At 33.8% G+C, this 17,763-nt stretch overlaps 2 protein-coding genes across 4 annotated transcripts in view; one reads left to right on the top strand and one right to left on the bottom strand.

Moving 5' to 3' along the window:
* Positions 1–11,397, bottom strand: part of LOC130904149 (FERM domain-containing protein 8) — a 33,755-nt gene extending 22,358 nt beyond the window's left edge. The window contains exons 1-4 of one of the 2 annotated variants that reach the window (XM_057816739.1): positions 11,054–11,397; positions 8,390–8,612; positions 5,778–5,943; positions 1,031–1,378 (exon numbers count right to left, since the gene is read on the bottom strand). In XM_057816739.1, the coding sequence (XP_057672722.1) occupies positions 1,031–1,378; positions 5,778–5,943; positions 8,390–8,600 (725 nt within the window). In that variant the 5' untranslated portion in view covers positions 8,601–8,612; positions 11,054–11,397. The remainder of the gene's footprint in view (positions 1–1,030; positions 1,379–5,777; positions 5,944–8,389; positions 8,613–11,053) is intronic. The other variant, XM_057816740.1, reaches the window with a different exon arrangement.
* Positions 11,398–12,188: 791 nt separating this feature from the next.
* On the top strand, positions 12,189–17,296 carry LOC130904148 (conserved oligomeric Golgi complex subunit 3). Of its 2 annotated transcripts, XM_057816738.1 has the most exons (5): positions 12,245–12,322; positions 12,359–13,837; positions 15,814–16,064; positions 16,487–16,727; positions 16,820–17,288. In XM_057816738.1, exons 1-5 carry the CDS (start codon positions 12,304–12,306, stop codon positions 17,209–17,211), a joined length of 2,382 nt encoding a protein of 793 aa, XP_057672721.1. In that variant the 5' UTR covers positions 12,245–12,303; the 3' UTR covers positions 17,212–17,288. The 2 variants fall into 2 exon arrangements, with proteins under 2 accessions (XP_057672720.1, XP_057672721.1); XM_057816737.1 differs by having other exon boundaries at positions 12,189–13,837; positions 16,820–17,296.
* Positions 17,297–17,763: the final 467 nt, after the last annotated feature.

Raw genomic sequence — 17,763 nt, 5'->3', positions numbered from 1 at the left:
TTAGATCTATTGTGATTTTTGCAGTCTAAGTAATTTAGAGTTTAGTGTGCTTTACAAAAAAAAGACATAGCAAACTAAACGAATACAGTGACTCAGACATGTGAAGCGAATGAATGAAGAAAGAGCAATAAAAAAGATCTATAAAGGGAGAGTAGAAGAAAAAGAGAAATTGAATGTCCCAAAAAAGTATAGTTGGATGAGATAGAATAAAACCTAAAATTCTTTAATTTCTTATTTCTTAGACTTTTTGATATATTAATGCATCTAAATGTTCTTGATTTTAGGTCTCTTCTGTTTTAAAATTAGTTTTTTTTTTTGATAATTTTTAAATGAAAGATAAATTTTGACGTTTCGACTTTTCTTTAAGCCTTTACCTTTCTTTTAAAAATTATCAAAAAAAACTAATTTTAAAACAGAAGAGACCTAAAATCAAGAACATTTAGATGCATTAATAAAACCTAAATATAATAAATGTCAAAAATTGGAAAAATACAGCCAAGGATCGGGCCAAGTGGAGCTGTATGATTAAAGAGGCCAAGGTCTTACATGGACTGTATATATAAATAAATACAAATTATGTAAAAATTCTTACCTAGATAATTATTTTTCGGAAAAAAAACCATTGAAATGGTTAAGTATAAAGATCAAAAATCCAGTGTGACTTAAATCAACGTGGGTCGAACAGTTTCTTATTTTATCAAATTGTAAGTAAACTAAAGGTTTTTTCGACTAGGTATGATGATGGAAAAGCGATAAGGTATGTTCCAGCAATGTCCCAGCAATGCAAGAACTGTGTCCCTATGTTACGTGGCAACTAGAACTTCTGATAGCCTTGATCAAACTTCTGCTTAAACTCCTCGTTTAAGCTAATGATGATCAACATTTCTTATATTCTCATCACTTGCGTTAATTGATGAGGGGCCCTTTCAAAATCAGTTTTCTTTTATTATGGAAAAGGGGTGGATATCCATCACACTTTAAATCCTTGTCTCTCTATTTCTATGAGTTAAACAAATAATTTATAACTTACCCGTAAAATGGCAAAGACCAACAAAATTCCAAATATTTTCTCATTAATTTTCGGTTAGTGGTGACATTAGGAATTCTTTTAAACTGTTCCAATAATTTGACTTCGATTGAATTTTTCGAACTTATCGGTAACCATTTCCATGTCCAACTTTTTCTAATATGCATTGGAATGAATTTAACTTGTTGTCTAAAGAAACGTATAGAATGTTGTTGCGGGTTGTACGGCCCTAATTCAATTCGGGCTTGTATACTCCCTAGCATGATATAATGCATTTCTTCGCAGGGATATCTTCCATGTAAAATGTTATATTGCGCCTCTTCGTACAGTAACTCAATCAGTTTGTGATCCCTTCAAAATGAAACAAATACGTTTTATATATAGTGGGTAACAAGTTCAAGAAACAAAAATTATTACATCTGATGGATCGAGAAATTTTTTTTCTAAATATTAGATTATGTTAATTGCCCTTTCTGCCAGTTTCCAACACGAGTTCCTCGTCGTCGTCAAAGCTCTAGGCTGCTAGCTAGTTCTTTATCATACAAGTGAAAATCACTAGATACAAGATCGGGACTATAAAGCGACATAGGGAAAACTTCACATTTGCATGATTTGAGGAGCTTGTAATACAAAAACAAAATCCAAATCAACTTTTTATGACGCTAGCTGGTTACTCAAGAAAACATCGAAAAACAGAAATTGGTTATATTTAATCGTAAATTGAAATTGTGTGAGCTAGCTGAGGCCGTAAATATATCAGAAGGCAGTGTATTTACAATTATGCATGAGCATTTGACTATGAGATTGCTTTTTTTCAAAGTAGATGCCACGTTTACTCACAGTCGATCAAAAACAACAACGTATTTGGCCATGTACACACATAAATAAAATTTTTTGCGTCGATATATAACAACGGGTGAAACATGGATCCATCACTTCATTCCGGGAATCAAAACGATCATCATCTAAGTGGACTGCAGCCGGTGAACAACGTCCGAAGCGACCAAAGGCACAACAGTCAGCTGGAAAGGTTATAGCTTCAATATTTTGGTATCAATAGCGAATACTACAGAGTTGTTGGATCGTTTGAATGCAAAAATCATGGAAAACCGGCTTCATATATTGAAGAAAAAACTACTGTTTCACCAAGACAATGCACCAATTTACAAGTCGATGCAAAGATGTTTAAATTGAACGAATTGCTTCCTCATCCATCATATAGTCCAGGTCTAGCATCCAGTGACTACTGACTATTCGCTGATTTCAAAAAAATGCTCGCCGGTAAGAAATTCAGCTCAAATGAAGAAGTAATTGCTGACAAGTAAATAGTAGTAAACTTCGGTTGGGTTGACAATAGTAAAAATTGCTGTTTGAATGGGCTTTGTTTAAAGAAAAACTTCAATCGAAGAATTGCTTACTATTATTAAAGGTCTAAAGTTAGAGGAAATTAATTATATTTATAAGCTGTGCTCAGGGTCATACTCTTCTCAGACTACCTCCTTACCATTGCATATTACATATAAATGTAATCAGTCTCCAGAACTAAGTAAAGAGGTTTTAGAACTCGCAAAGAAAGTTCTAACAGCAGACCGCCAAGAGCTTTGGAAAAACTGTGTTGGACATGTTATCAAAGAAGAAGATTATTATGTGGTACCACCCTCTTTACAACCCTTCATAATTCAATAAAATGATGACTCTAGTTTAGACGATTCTGTCTACCATTATTTATAAAGATATTTTGGAATTGAAATGTTTTTTTTTGTTTTATTTGCAAAGAATTTATTTTCCTGTATGGTTTTTGTTTTGAAATTTCGTTTTCCAGAAAAAAAGTTCACGTTCACGTTCAGTTCACGTGTGGTACCCTATTCAAACCAAACTATATTTCAATCATTATTAAATTATTGTAAAAATTTCAAAACTGATATTCTCTTTGTGTACAATAATTTTTATTTAATTATTTTAAATCGAAATACGAAGATTTTGATCAAAGCTTGGCGCTCTATGCTACAGCCTACTCAGCCTACTGGTAAACCCACCACTGTTAATATGGTATGTTTAGGTAAAATGTAATAAAACTTTTCTTCACATAGTTATTTATTACATTTGGTAAGATGGCACTACCTATTTCCAATCATAATTCAGTTGACAATGGATATTAACATGTCATAAAAACATACACAATGTATGTACCTTCGCACAAAAGGGTATGTTCTACAATCTATCGGTGAAAAAATATCCCAGTATGCATTGTTGCATAAATAACTTTTTACGACTTAGTTTTGAAAACATTCATTTTATATGCTTTGCAGTTTAACATTCACACCTTATAGAGTGCCTACTTTTGTGTTGTACAATGGAAAGACATTTATAGGGATATTAAGGATCCTAACAGGGACGGATCTCCCGTTCCTGTATCAAGTATAGACAAAACATTCTTAGTTTGCTAATATAATGAAGACTCTAATATGGAAATAACAAAGAAGAAAATTTTTGTAATTAAATTAAAACAAAGTATGTAGTTAAATTCTGCTTATAGATTAAATCGCAATTTATGTTGTGTTTGTAGTAAAATCTTTTATAATGATAACAATTTCGTATATTTCTCTAACTCATCATTGCCATATTAACGAGCCAGGCAATCGGATAAAGCCGGGTAGGCTTTTTGATTGTGTGTTCGGCCAAAATAAACCGTGCCCGGCTTTTGTTAGGCTTTTTACATTTCACAAACGAGCGTAGCCAAGCGAAAGTGACGAGAGTCGACTACCGGTCGCTCATGCAGTCCCAAGCACAGAACATTCCAAAAAGAAGGTTGACTTGTATGTAAATCTCGGCAACACAAATTTAGTTCTACACCCTGCCAATCGTGACGCTAGTGTAATAAAAATGTGTCATTACTATCAATGTCAATATGTCATTCGTCATCAATTTCTGAATTCCCGTCACATTTCCTTCAGATTATAATTTATAATTTCTTATTGAAATTTTTTTGAATGGAGAATATATTTTGTAGTTTTATATTAATGAGAATTTGTTTTACAGCCTGGTAGAGGGCATAGCCCTAGACGACGAAGAATATTATTGGAAATAAAAGAGAAATTAACAGCAAAATTAATAACTTAGAATACAGTAGAACTTTATTGTTGTAAATTTAAATAAACCGCGAAAATATATTAGTTCTGCCACGTACCATCGAGGTCACTACCATCGAAAATCCGCCATGTTGTTTCCATAGGACAACAACTAAATTTACATTTCTCCTTAGGGTATGTTCTGTGAGCCCAAGCGCCGCCCATCGTCTGTTTTCTCAACACTAACAAAGAGAACGTTGATTTCAAGAAGCACATAAAAAATTGGTTAGGTTAGGTTATCCCAGGACATAACGCAAACATTGAAAGAGCTTGGTAGGTCAGCAAGGAGGACAGAACACAACAGATTACATGTTGGCACTGTTTCCAAAATGTTGGTTGTAGAATTTGATTTATAACATTTGTCATGTAAGGATATTTACTAATACATTTTGAAAGAAACTGAGCTCTTAATGTAGTTTTCGGTAAACCAAAAATATGACTAATTATTTTTATTATTTTCTCTACGAACTTATGAGCATAATTCATATTGATGCTAATTCTCCCAGAACTTCTAATACAATAAAAAAAAGATAATAAGAATAAGAATCTGTATTTTAGCTTGCACTTGCATTTAATGGCAGCATTTTTGAATAGTTGCGCCATCTACTAGTCAATAGCCTAATCACGTGAGCTGTAATATGGATACACTAACTGTAAAAAATTAAGAATTCGCGAGTAGGTGTCGCCACAATATTTGGAATTTTTAAATTTATGGTTTTTCGAAAACTATGACTCTGAATTAGACAGATCACGTCTCGTTCAATTTTTGGTGTAAGCTTCAAGTTTAAAACATGATCTACAAGAGCCTTTGATTTTTATTTTTTCGTGCTTTATTTTTTTTATGAGAGTTATTTATTCAGTTGCATATCACATTCTAGATGAAATTGTGGATTAAGGGCTGGTGGCATCATCGGACCGTACTTCCGGCTACTAATGGCCGGAACGTTACTCTGAAAATCAAGCGCTACCGTGTGATTGACCATTATTTTTGCCAAAAATGGAAGAATCGGACATGCCTCACATGTGGTTTCAACAAGATGGTGCCACATGTCCCACAGCATGCGAAACAATAGCCTAATTGAGAGCCGCCTTCGGTGAACAGTTCATCTCACATTTGGGGCCCGTCAATTGGCCGCCTATATCGTGTGATTTAACGCCTTTAGACTATTTCTTGTGGAACCATGTTAAGGCTAATGTCTACAGGGGTAAATCAGCAATGATTAACGCACTGAAAGCCAACATTGAAGCATTAATTCCTGAAATACCGGCCGATATGTTGGACAGAGTACTGATCGTTCTATCGATTGCAATAAAGACTTCATTAATTTTTTGGGGTTTTTTTCAAAATTAAATCCTATACCTCTGGAAAAATCACTGATCAAAATTTGTTATTCTACTTTGCCGTTTTCACCCCTCGATACCTTTAAATGATGATAAAACAAAATACAGTAGATATATAGTGTGTAGAAGAAATTTAATTGCTTGTTAGGATGACGTGTAATAATGATGTGTTTGGTTGAATAACCAATGGGTTCAAATCACTCAGGTGGGATTATAATCCGAACGTTAATGAACGTGATCCGGATTATTTTTTGAATGTTGAGATCATGAATAATACTTACTTAATTTTTTCTTCGAGGTAAGGTGAGAAAAACACATTTCTCTGGAAGACCAATCGAGGTTCATCTCTGATTTGTTTATTGTATGACGTATGACTGTATTGCTCCAAGAAATATCTCCAAGATTTTCTCAAATTATATGGTTTGTCTGTTGGTTTAAGTTGTAATTCTAAAAGAAGCATCGATTATGTCTGTATGTGTATTTTAGTCGATTGGAAAATACTTTTATATATCATCAGGACCTGATATTAAATACCAGCTAACAATCTTCACAAAAAGATAATATAGCTGCTACTCTTCCTTCTAATAACTCAGAGTATCACTTGTTTCTCTTCTAGCCGTTTTTATTTTTTTCTCTCTTCTTTTCTGTAGACCGGAGATCTCAGAATACTTTTTTAACTAGTTGTTCGAGGATACGAGATACGCACGGAAGCTGAGAGTATCCGTGTCTTATTTTGTAGTTAATCTCACCATGATTTAACTGAGGCATTCCATTGTAGTTGCTATCAGTCCACATGAGTTACGACAGCACTTTACGCAACCTCTCCAAGATTAGGTAGCAGCCGGGAGAATGTTGCTGTTACTGCATAGGCTGGAAACTTGCATATTCCACCTAATACTTGAAGTTAAATAAGTTATCAAGCATTACTCCCAGATGTATGGTTGAGATGTAGTTTTATGCTCTCAGGTCTGATCATAACGCTTTTCAGATAGTGATGAGCACTACCTACGTTTTTTCTACTAATTACAGCTTCATCGTTCACTTTATCATTCATTTTATCAAAATGAAACGCCAATTTTATTTCATGTGGATAGGTTAGGTTAGGTTAGGTTGGGTTACTTCGATCACCACGCTACCTTATCTGCTTATGCCGCGAGCTAAATCTTCCTCAGATGTATGCCCAATATTGACACCAAAGGTACTACTACCTACGTAGGTATTCTGTGACCTTTATGTCTTCGAAGTTACGCATAGTGCAGCCCCACTTGACTTGTGTATGTGTGGGTGTGTAATGAATAAAGTTTGGAGTGCCACCACAGGGTGGTGTAATATCCCCATTATTGTGGTTAATAGTAATTGAGTAAATCCTGAGAAAACTCAGGAGTAAAGGAGTAAAGATAATAGCATATGCCAATGATGTCGTGCTACTCGTCACGGGCCAGCACCCAGAGACGCTAAGCGATTTGATGGAGGCATTTCTCAAGGAAATCATCTATTGAGCAGAATACAATGGACTGGAGGTTAACCCCGAAAAGAGCATACTGATTTTGTTCACTAGGAGAAACAAGATACCCAATTTTCGGCTACCAAAATTGAAGGGGCAAATTCTGACCCTCTCACTGGAGGCGAAATATCTGGGATTAATCCTAGACTCCGAGCTTTTCTGGAAAAGGAATGTGGAGGATAGGATGAAAAAGGGAATCAACGCTTTCTACATTTTTAGGAAGATGTTTGGAAGAAAATGGGAACTACAACCAAAGCTTATACAGAGGTTGTAGCCATAGGCATAACGGGAGCACAAATAAGCACACCTCAGGCCGCACTGGATGTGCTGCTGAATCTGAAACCACTAGATCTGTACATAAAAGGATTAGCAGCTAAAAGTGCCCTCAGACTTAGGGAAACTGGGCTGTGGAAACAATCCAACTATGGGCACACCAAGATACTAAGGGAGATAGAGAATATGGCGGATACAGTAGACAAAGGTGTGTTGAAACAACGCACCGACTACACTTCCGCCAGACTGACTTTTGATAGACCTGAACATCCTCATACCAACGAGAGAGGACTGGGAAGAGAACCCAGGAGCAGTAAGTAACTCGATCTTCACTGACGGGTCCGTAAAGGACGAACGGACGGGAGCGGGAGTATATTCTGAAGTTCTGGGAATAAGGGACTCCTTGAGATTTAGAAATGGCTACAACATAATGCAAGCTGAGCTGCAGGCCATAGAACGAGCCGCTGAGCTAATCCAATGCAGAGATGAAACGGTGCGTGACATCACAATCTACACGGATAGCCAAGCGGCTCTGAGATCTCTATCGTCTACGGCAGTGAGATCTGAGTCAGTGATAAGTTGTTGCGAAGCCCTGTCATGGATTCTTGACCAAAAAGCTAGACTCTGCTGGATACCTGGACACAGCAATGTAGAAGGCAATCAAATACCACCAATGAAATTGCTGAGAGACACGAAAAATAGAATATTAGAGGAATAGCACGGCAAGAGATGGAGTAATAGAGATGACTGTATCATCTCACGCTCCTTGTGGCCGGTGCTACAGAAAAGGAAGACAACAGAACTGCTGGGCTATGGGAAAGCCTCGATCCGAAGGGTCCTAGCAGTGATTACCGGTTACTGCACACTAGACTCAGGAAATGGGTATCAGAACTGACGATCTCTGTGCAGAATGCAGTGAAGAGGAAGAAACAATAGAACACCTAATGTATCACTGCACAGCATTGGTGTCGAAGTGACTACAATACATGGGGAGTGAAACATCGGAATGTCTGAAAGAAGCAACGGAGCTGGGTGTTAGGGACCTGAATCACTTCATTGCAAACTGAAAAAGCTTGGGAAGGGGGCAAGGACCTGGCAACGGACATAGTTTCTTACCTAATAATGGGCTAATCATCCATAATGAAAATACATTGGAGCATAATTGTTGATTCAATCCTAGCTCTTCGCAGTTTGTAATCTTCTCACATATTTGTTCGGATGTTACTGTATCCACGTTTTCTATATCGATAACTATTGCTATTCGGTTACGTAGATACACGCACACAGGTATAACGTTCCCTTGAACTAATTCTCCGAACTGTTTCATGGTAAATATAACCTATAAAAAAAGGTTTGATTGGAATTCGAATTCGATTTTTAGGTCAACATATTTGTAGATAAATAAAATAGTTGCTTTATTTTTACGCTTGAATCCACAGAATAAATGAATTCTAATAACTCAGCGGCAATTCAGGAATTGCCATGATTATGTTGAATTAAGCAACCAGAATTAAAATAGGAGTGTACGGATCCAGAACCAAAAACTCTGAAAGACTGGACAACACACCAAGCATTTTTGAAACATAAATATTTGTCCAATTCAATCTAAGAAGGAATTATCTCATACAGAAGATCATCAATCTGCCCGATACTCTAGGCAGCCATTAGAGCTCTAAGCTCCAATTTCATAAAATCCAAACTAGGCTAGGAACACCTGGACAAGTTAATGGACCTAGGTGAGGAAAATAAAGTTGCCCTGCAATGAATTCCGGGACACACTGGAGTGAAGGGATACGAAATAGCTGACAGACTCGCTAGAGTAGGGGCAGACAAACTCTTAGGAATATTAACAGGAGTCCTATCGGGGCACTGACGCATCAAGGGACACTTAAAGACGCTAAACTTAGCGTAAAATGCAACGTGTGCAGAGGACGAAGCCTTTATCTATATTCTCTAGACACTACGGAACACTATACACGGGAATGGATGAAATAAACTTTAACTACAATGCCCACCAGAGGTAACACAGAGGTAAGTAAATTTTGTGGTGACATTTGGTGGGTGTCGATGTCGGCAGCCACTTAGCGCAATAATAAGGTGCCATCGTTAACTATTAGTATTTGCACTTTTTTTCTTGTAGTTTCATCCACAATATATGTATTTATAATTTTTATTTCTCTCTTTTCGAGCTGTGGCTATTAAATAACATGACTGGTGATATGAAATATTTTATTATGATAACACGTATATTTATTTATTTATTTATTATCACCTTTAATATATACACCTCCTCTATCACTATATCATTCTATGCGATTCTTCCATTGTTCGAAACAGTGCAGGAAGTATATTTCTGTCAGTTCCTTCGGGAAACGTAACGCTTTTTCTTTCTTAGCTTCAAAAAACTCAAATATCGTTCCTTTTAATGTATATTTGACCTTAGGAAAGAGGTAGAAGTCACTGGGTGCAAGATCCGGCGAATAAGGTGGGTGTTCTAGCATTGGATGGTTGTACTTAGCTAAAAACCTTTTGCCGTACAGTGCGGAATGAGGCATCAGTTTTGCACACATTTTTCGTATGTTATACTTTTCATGTAAAATTTACCGCACACGTTCTTTGTCAATTCCTATAAATTCAGTGACTTTTTCAATATTTTCATCCGTTTGTGACATGGAAGGGCAACCCAAACGTAAATTATGTTCAACATCTTCTCTGCTATCTTTAAAACGTTTGAGCTACTCAAGAGCACGTGGACGCGTCAAACATTCATAGACTAGATTCAAGAAATTGTAAGTTTCAGTTGCTCTATACAAGCGAAGGCCACAACTACACTAGTTTGTAGGCTTCGCATTCAAAAGAATAGGCTTCAGGTTAAACTGCAGACATTTGCTAATGTTTGGAGCATGCTTACTTTTTCTGTAGCAGCGCTAGTCTCGATACTTAATAGCCACACCTCGTTTACTTGATGCCTTTTTCTTGAAGGTCCCGGTGTTGAATCTAAATTTTCGGGAAGCTCTGCGTTTGTGATATCTTCGGGAACCAGAACGTTGTCGGAGTTATTTTTTAGCATATGCTCATTTACACAGATTTTCTTTCTTCGAAACATCATTGAAATGAAAAATTTTGGCAAATAAACTTACCTTAATTTCAAACTGAAGAGATAACAATCATAATTTATATCTATACAATGTTTCAAGGGAAAGGAATAAAATCCCAAATAAAAAATATCCATCATAATAGTGTTATGGTTTTCCGTAAGGCTGTTTTTGTAAACAATATTGTTCTTAAAATCCTCGTATAAATACTCTCATCAAAAGCTATTGCAATGTTACTAACTCGACCACTAATAAATACCGTGAAGCCGGTCCTGTTCTAATATGTTACCGAAATGAAATTTTGGCGGATGCGCCGACCCGGATGTACCAGGCGTTCATATTTTTTATCCTCCATAATATTGCCCCATTGCCGACCCCACTTAGTCATAAGCTGACGACGCCCTTGCGTGAATCTATCTCACTAAAACTTTAATATATTGATCTATTGTGTATCCTGGAATGTTATTATTTTTCGAAATAGTATTGAATATATGTCATTCAAAATCATTTTCACCTATTAAATAGTTGGTTGAGAGGTGAAAGATTTTCCATATTTGGATTCTATATTATGAGCTCTGAAAGTTAATCCAAATTTTCGCACTAATTAGGAAATATGCTATATGTTGTCTTAACATACTAATAAACAATAATAAATAGGTATGACAAGCAACACAATCATACTTACTTCAAAAATGTGACATTTTTCTCAATTAAGGAAATCAATAAATTTACAAAACAATCGCATGTTCATGCATTTTGATGGCATAAAAGCGACGCGACGATCGATAGTTTGCTTTCACATGATTTAAAATCACTATAAGCACAGAAAACATTAAAACAAATTTTAAGTTGATAAGTTGTTTTATTATTAATATTATTATCAATATTAATAACAGAGAATTTCAAACGTGTTATTCTTATAATTTCTATAATGCAATTTGCTATTGCGCGTGTGTAAACTAGAAGAATAATATCAGCTATTGAATGATTTTTCCTGTAGACCTTAAAGTATAACACCAGTACAGTATAACATCGTAAATCCGGAATCACTGGGAAAGGAATGGTTCAGGATTTTAGATTTTTCTATATTTTAGATCATATAAACGTTTGGATGCATTTATAGTGGCGTCATCTATCGCGCTTAGAAGAAATCATATCACATTACATAATAATGTAAACAGCGGGAGAGGTATGCATAAAATTTGATAAAATCGCATTCAACATTGCACAAAAACACATTTATGAAGTAATAATAATAGAAAGATTAAATACTTCATAAACATATTCTTCATGCTATCGTTATGTATGGTGTCGCTATCTAGTGTCAAATACAGAAACTAAAAATAACGATAAGAACGAATCAGTCCGGATTTTAGATTTAGAAAATCCAAAAATATCACAGCAATTTATTGTATAAACAACTTCAAAATTGTTCTTAGGGTAATTGGATAGAATTCAGGAGATTAAATATTTAGTATATACAAACTAATATTTGAGAATACATAAAAAAATCCAAATTATATAGAATCTAAAAGTTTGTAATTAAAACAACAATCTCCATTATATAGTTTCATTATTGTAGAAAGAATATTCTTTATACAATAGTTTCATAATTTCCAGGATTTTTCTCCCATTTTGATATATACTTTTAAATATCATATTGTTTGGAACAGAAATCAATTTTGAATGCTCCAATTTTCAACACTTTACAATAATGTAATGGTTACGATTTTTGTTTTATATTTTTTATAACAGACTGTTTTGATTAATAGTATAAAAAATAAATTTGAAGAAATCATAATTCCAGGCATTCATAACTATTTGAAACAGAAGAAGACAAGACCTAAACATTGGTTCGTCAACGTCACTTTTCGTTTCTAGGTTAAAAACAAATTTATTCAAGAAAAATTGAACAATAATAACAATTGATAAAATATGCCAAGTGTTGGATCAACTGACAATAGTGAAAATTTAAAAGAACGTGTTATACAAGACAATATTGTAAAATGGCAATCTCTAGATAAGTCTTTAGCACCATTGTCAGCGGAGCAACTGGATGTAATTTATGAGTTAGGTGATTTAATATCAAATACTGTGAAAGAAAAGAACGATACAGATGTGGATAAAACCAGTGAGACACTAGATACTATATACACATTACAAGATTTTGTTAAATGGACAATAGCTGTTGAACATGATATTAAACACGAAAATTTAAAAATGTATCAAGACTATTACCAATTGTTAACTCAGTATAAATCTAATTGTGAGATTCTCTTTGATATGTCAGACAAAGCGTTATGTTCTCTCAATAGTTTAAAAGAAAATTATAATAATGTAACAGAAAAAACGAATTACTTGCATGATCTTAGTGAGCAACTTATGGCTAATCAAAAAATATTAAAGGAAAAAAAGCAACAAATAAATGATAGAATAAAGTATTTCATTGATTTTACGAAATGTCAAGATGGAGTTGAAAGGATAAAAAATAAAATGAATAATGACGATTGCATTTATATTTTAGACAAGATAGATGAAAGTATAGACTATTTAAATCAACATCTGCACTATAAGGAATCCAGAATTTATAAGATGAAATATGAGAGTCTTCTAAATACTATCCTTAATAAGATATATGATTATGTAAATACTATACTTGTTGAGACAACAAAGCAAGTTGTAGATCCCAATGTTAATTTCCAATCAGCTCAGGTCCCTCATATTAATAGTATGGTTGATTCTGCTTTTTCTCTATATTATGGGAAATTTCAAAGTGTTTCAGTAAAAGTGAGAAATATTCTGAACAATTTGGAGGAAAGGGAAACCAGAAATGATCAATATAAAAATGTTTTAATTGATTGTAAAAAGTCATATTTTACTCAGAGGCTACCTATATTAACTGTTGCTGTAGGAAAAGCTTTGAACGATTTGAAAGAAAAATATTATAAAGATCATAGTACCCTATTCAGATCATGTTGCCTCTTCATCCTAAAAGTTTGTCAAGATGAAGTAATGTGTTTTAATTACTTTTTTTCAAAAGGAACTGAACATTTAAATGATTATTTAGGAGCACTTTGTCAGTGCCTTTATGACACATTGAGACCAAATCTTATTACAATAATTCATATAGAAGTTCTATGTGAATTATGTGGAATTTTGAGAAATGAATTTTTAAGCGATAAAGTTGTAGACTCCATCCAACTAAGTAAATATGTTGAAATCATTAAACAGTTATGGCAAGATGTTGAGGAGAGACTTGTGTTTAGAACAAATGTGTTTTTCCAATATGATCTCTTAAATTACAAACCATCACCAGGTGACTTGGCATACCCAGAAAAATTAGAACAAATTGAGAGTATTGTCTTGGAATTGAAAGAAAGATCAGATTCAAGGAGTTCGGTTGTATCCCTTGAATCTCAGGAAGTTGCTAATATAAATTCACAAATGTCAAACTTTCGTTCTTATACAGGTAAAGTATCATTATAACATTTCATAAAATATATTCAAACTGTTTCATGTTCTATTAGGTTGATTGATCAGTTTTATATTTTATTGTATTTATAAATCAAAAACTATTAAATATAATCCCGAGGACCTTGATGTAGCCATGAATTAAGTGCACAACATAACAATGATTTTTGCAAATTGAAGGAATTATAAAATAAGCTTCAAAAAGGACAAGCAATTGGTGAATCAGAACAAGGTATATTGGCATTGGAGATAGACAGAGAGATTGAATTTAGTAGGATAAGGAAATTTTTAATAGGAGGTGGGTTTGTTGAAGTGTGCAAAACAAAATTTGGAGTACATGACTAAGAAAAGATGACAGTATTACTAAGAGAAATACTAACTTTTTTTAACACATTCTCCGACACTAGGAAAATTTTGAAACTACTCAGAGCATTTTGAAAAATAGGTTTTTCTGCGAAAATAAGTAGAAGTCAGCATCTTGAAGAGCAATCGTTTTTACAGTCTGCTATCAAAGTACTGTTCCTAAACATTGAAAATTTGTCTGTGAAGGGACACACGATTGCTATTGCAGATATGTAGTAGTAAGAACATATGTTATCTAAATAAAAAAAACTTTATTATAAAATTATTTTGTAAATAAACAAAGTACATTTTCTTTGGAAAACCCTGAAAAAAATTTAATTCCAAAATAAAACGTCAACTTACACAGGAAAAAATTCGTGAAAAAACATATCTTTGAGTGACAAGTTGCATTCCAACACATAACGGTGGCTTATTTTCCCATGGAGATCACCGCCATGATGTCTGTCCCCTTTTTCCCTTTCTTGAGCATTAGTGACATCTCAAAAAGTAACTTCTGGAATTATTAATCGCTCCCGTTTTAACTAATTTTCCCCCATCTTTTATATTTGATGAAATTTAAAGTAGATCCTTTATGATAGCCTCTCGAAAACTAAACTTTTCGATTGAGTAATTTCCTGATAAAGAAGGAAACTGTTGATAAAAATAAATTCTGTCAGATGAAATATCACTTTATTGTACCAGCTGGTCACTTCTGTCGACGCCTGCCATATTTAGGGTGAATTCAGAGACTTCTTTTGGTTTAAATTTAGATTGGTTTATAAGAATTAGTCGGCTGAATCATTTCTGGTTGAAATTTTGTGGTAATCATCAATACCTCCCTCTTATCTTTCCATTTGGACAATCACACATTCTGTTTTCGCAACCATTCATGCTCACCTTTTTTAGATAAGTTTTTTAGTGGTGATTTCTTTAGAATTTCCTCTGCGATTTAGCCTAAGGATTCCTGTTGTATGAGTTTGCTTGAGAAACGCTGTATAATAATTGTCCATAAAAGCGTGATGCCCCTAGAAAAGGCGAAAGAAGTCTGAACACGAGAGATTGTAACTTTGTCATATTTGCTTCTTCTGTCTGTTAACCTTTATAGATATCAATGTTGCAAGCATAAACTTTTGTCGTGCACAGTTCGTAGAACTTGATCCCATATTTTGCTTTCTTTTCCTTGATATATTGCTTAAAACTCAGTCTCCCTCTATATAATAATAATGACTCATCTAGTGACAAAGCTTCTTTGGGAGTATAAGTACTCTGATAATTACGAAGTAAAATCTTCACTGATTTACTTAATTTATTGAGTCTATCAGTAATTTTAACTCTTGTTAAAAGGAGTCAAATTTTTATTCAGACTCCGGTGATGAAGATTCATGCTCACCTCTGTCCATAATGAAACTATTAAAACATGATTTGAGCATAGATTTGTTTTTGCCAGATTGTGCATCAGTAGATTTTTTGATATTTTGCAGAGAAAAAATTCTACGTGTTTAATGCTATACATTATTAGAGGGAGTTTTGCTCTTTATTTTTACTACACGTTAGTTTACAAAACTGCATAAAATCTATAATTAAACTAGTATAGAAAATACCATAACTAAATTGTAATGGTCTTATTTTCAGGAAATGCATCTGCAGATTTACACGGCATGTGGTATCCTACTGTAAAACGCACCCTTGTTTGTTTATCTCGTTTATATTTTTGCTTAGATAGAAGTACATTTCAAGGATTAGCACAAGAAGCTATAGTCATATGTATAGAAACTGTCAAAACAGCAGCAAACATTATTTCTACAAAAAAAACTAAAATTGATGGTTTTCTTTTTCAAATTAAACATTTGTTAATTATAAGGGAGCAAATTGCACCATTTCAGGTAAGCTATTTTATTTAGGAACAGAATATTATATCCTTGACTTTTTTTCTTATACGTCATATTGTGGTTCTGCGTCCTCTTCAACCCACAGTTTTTTCGCTGGTATCCCCTCTTGTTTTCCTCTTTTTTTTTCTTTATTTACCTTCAATATTTTCTTAGCCTTTGTTTATCCGTTCATTCTCATTATATGCAGATACTAATTTAATTTTTTTTATGTATTGATGTCTGCCTGTTTGTTTCCCCTATGTGCCCATATCTGATTCTGTACCATTTCGTTTTTCTTACTTTTTTCAAACGTTTAATTCAATTCCTTACTCATTTTTTTATAACTACTTTGAATATGCTGTTACCAAATGTTTGATTTTGATTGGGATCATGTCAATAAATGGTCCAAACTACTTAGAATTATCAATCTATTTTAGGTTGACTTTACTGTTAAAGAAACAACTTTAGATTTTACTACAGTACAGAAAGCAGCCATGGATCTAATCAATCACAGAAATAAAATCTTCACATTTGGATCAAATAACGCATTGTTAGAATTTCTATTAGAGGGAACGCCAAAAGTCAAAGAGCACTTGATTGACTCACGAAAAGAAATTGATAAGCAGTTGAAACAATCTTGTGAAGCATTCATCACCCTGGTAACTCAATTACTTGTAGGTAAGACATGTTTATTGTTTCCAAGGAAAGCCATCAACAATAAATTATGGAAATTTTGTAATTGGTACTTCTTTAGTACTTCTCATTTTTAGGTAACATCCTTGATTGGATAGCAAAATCTGAAAAAACTTTACAAGAAAAAGTAGCACCTGAGAAATTTTTGCAAGAGGATTTTGCGAAAGCTGAAACTCTTTCATCAGTAGTTAAAGAAATTCAAAAGAACATGAAAATAAAAATACCTCAAATCCAACGATCCATGCAGATTTATCTTTCTAATAGAGAAACTGAATTCATTTTATTCCGACCTATAAAAAATAATATTGTTAATGCTTTCATGCAACTTGATCAGATTTTATTAAGGATCGGTTACAGCAATGAAGATCAGTTACTAATTGGATGTCCTTCTCCTGAACAAATTAATGTTCTAATTTGTTCTGTATCCTTGAGTGGAGCTCAAGAAAATAGTACTACCTCAAATACCTAATACTTTATAGTCAATTTTTGATCCAATAATTGAATTGTATTATTTAATATAGAGGCAATAAATTATAATAAATAAATTAAGAATTTTTTGACACTGCCCATTTCATGTCATCATCAACATCAAACAACCAATTGCGTCCACTGCTGGACATAGGTCTCCCTTCATCTTTACCACTGTGCACAATATTGAATACACTGTTTACACCATAACTACGCCAACACTCACAATTACACTGTCTGACGCGAGTTTCGATAACTAAGTTATCGTCTTCAGTGACTGAAGATAAAGAAATTACTAAAATATGCAAAAATGGTACCTTTCCATTATTTTCCATTTAATTAACCGTCATAGGTTTAAGAAATCTCTATGTGAAACCACCTGTTTCCAAAATCAAAAGCAAGAAAAATTTGCTTTGGTATCTTTCAATCCTGTTTATACAAAAGGATTGAAAGAAATATTTGACAGAGTGGGTTTTAAATTGGTTTATAAATCCAATAATACATTAAAACAATTATTGGGTAATCCTAAGGATAAAATACGAAATTTGTAAAA

The sequence above is a fragment of the Diorhabda carinulata genome, chromosome 2 (assembly GCF_026250575.1).
Source record: "Diorhabda carinulata isolate Delta chromosome 2, icDioCari1.1, whole genome shotgun sequence".
Taxonomy (NCBI): domain Eukaryota; kingdom Metazoa; phylum Arthropoda; class Insecta; order Coleoptera; family Chrysomelidae; genus Diorhabda; species Diorhabda carinulata.
This window is presented reverse-complemented; position numbering and strand designations above follow the sequence as displayed.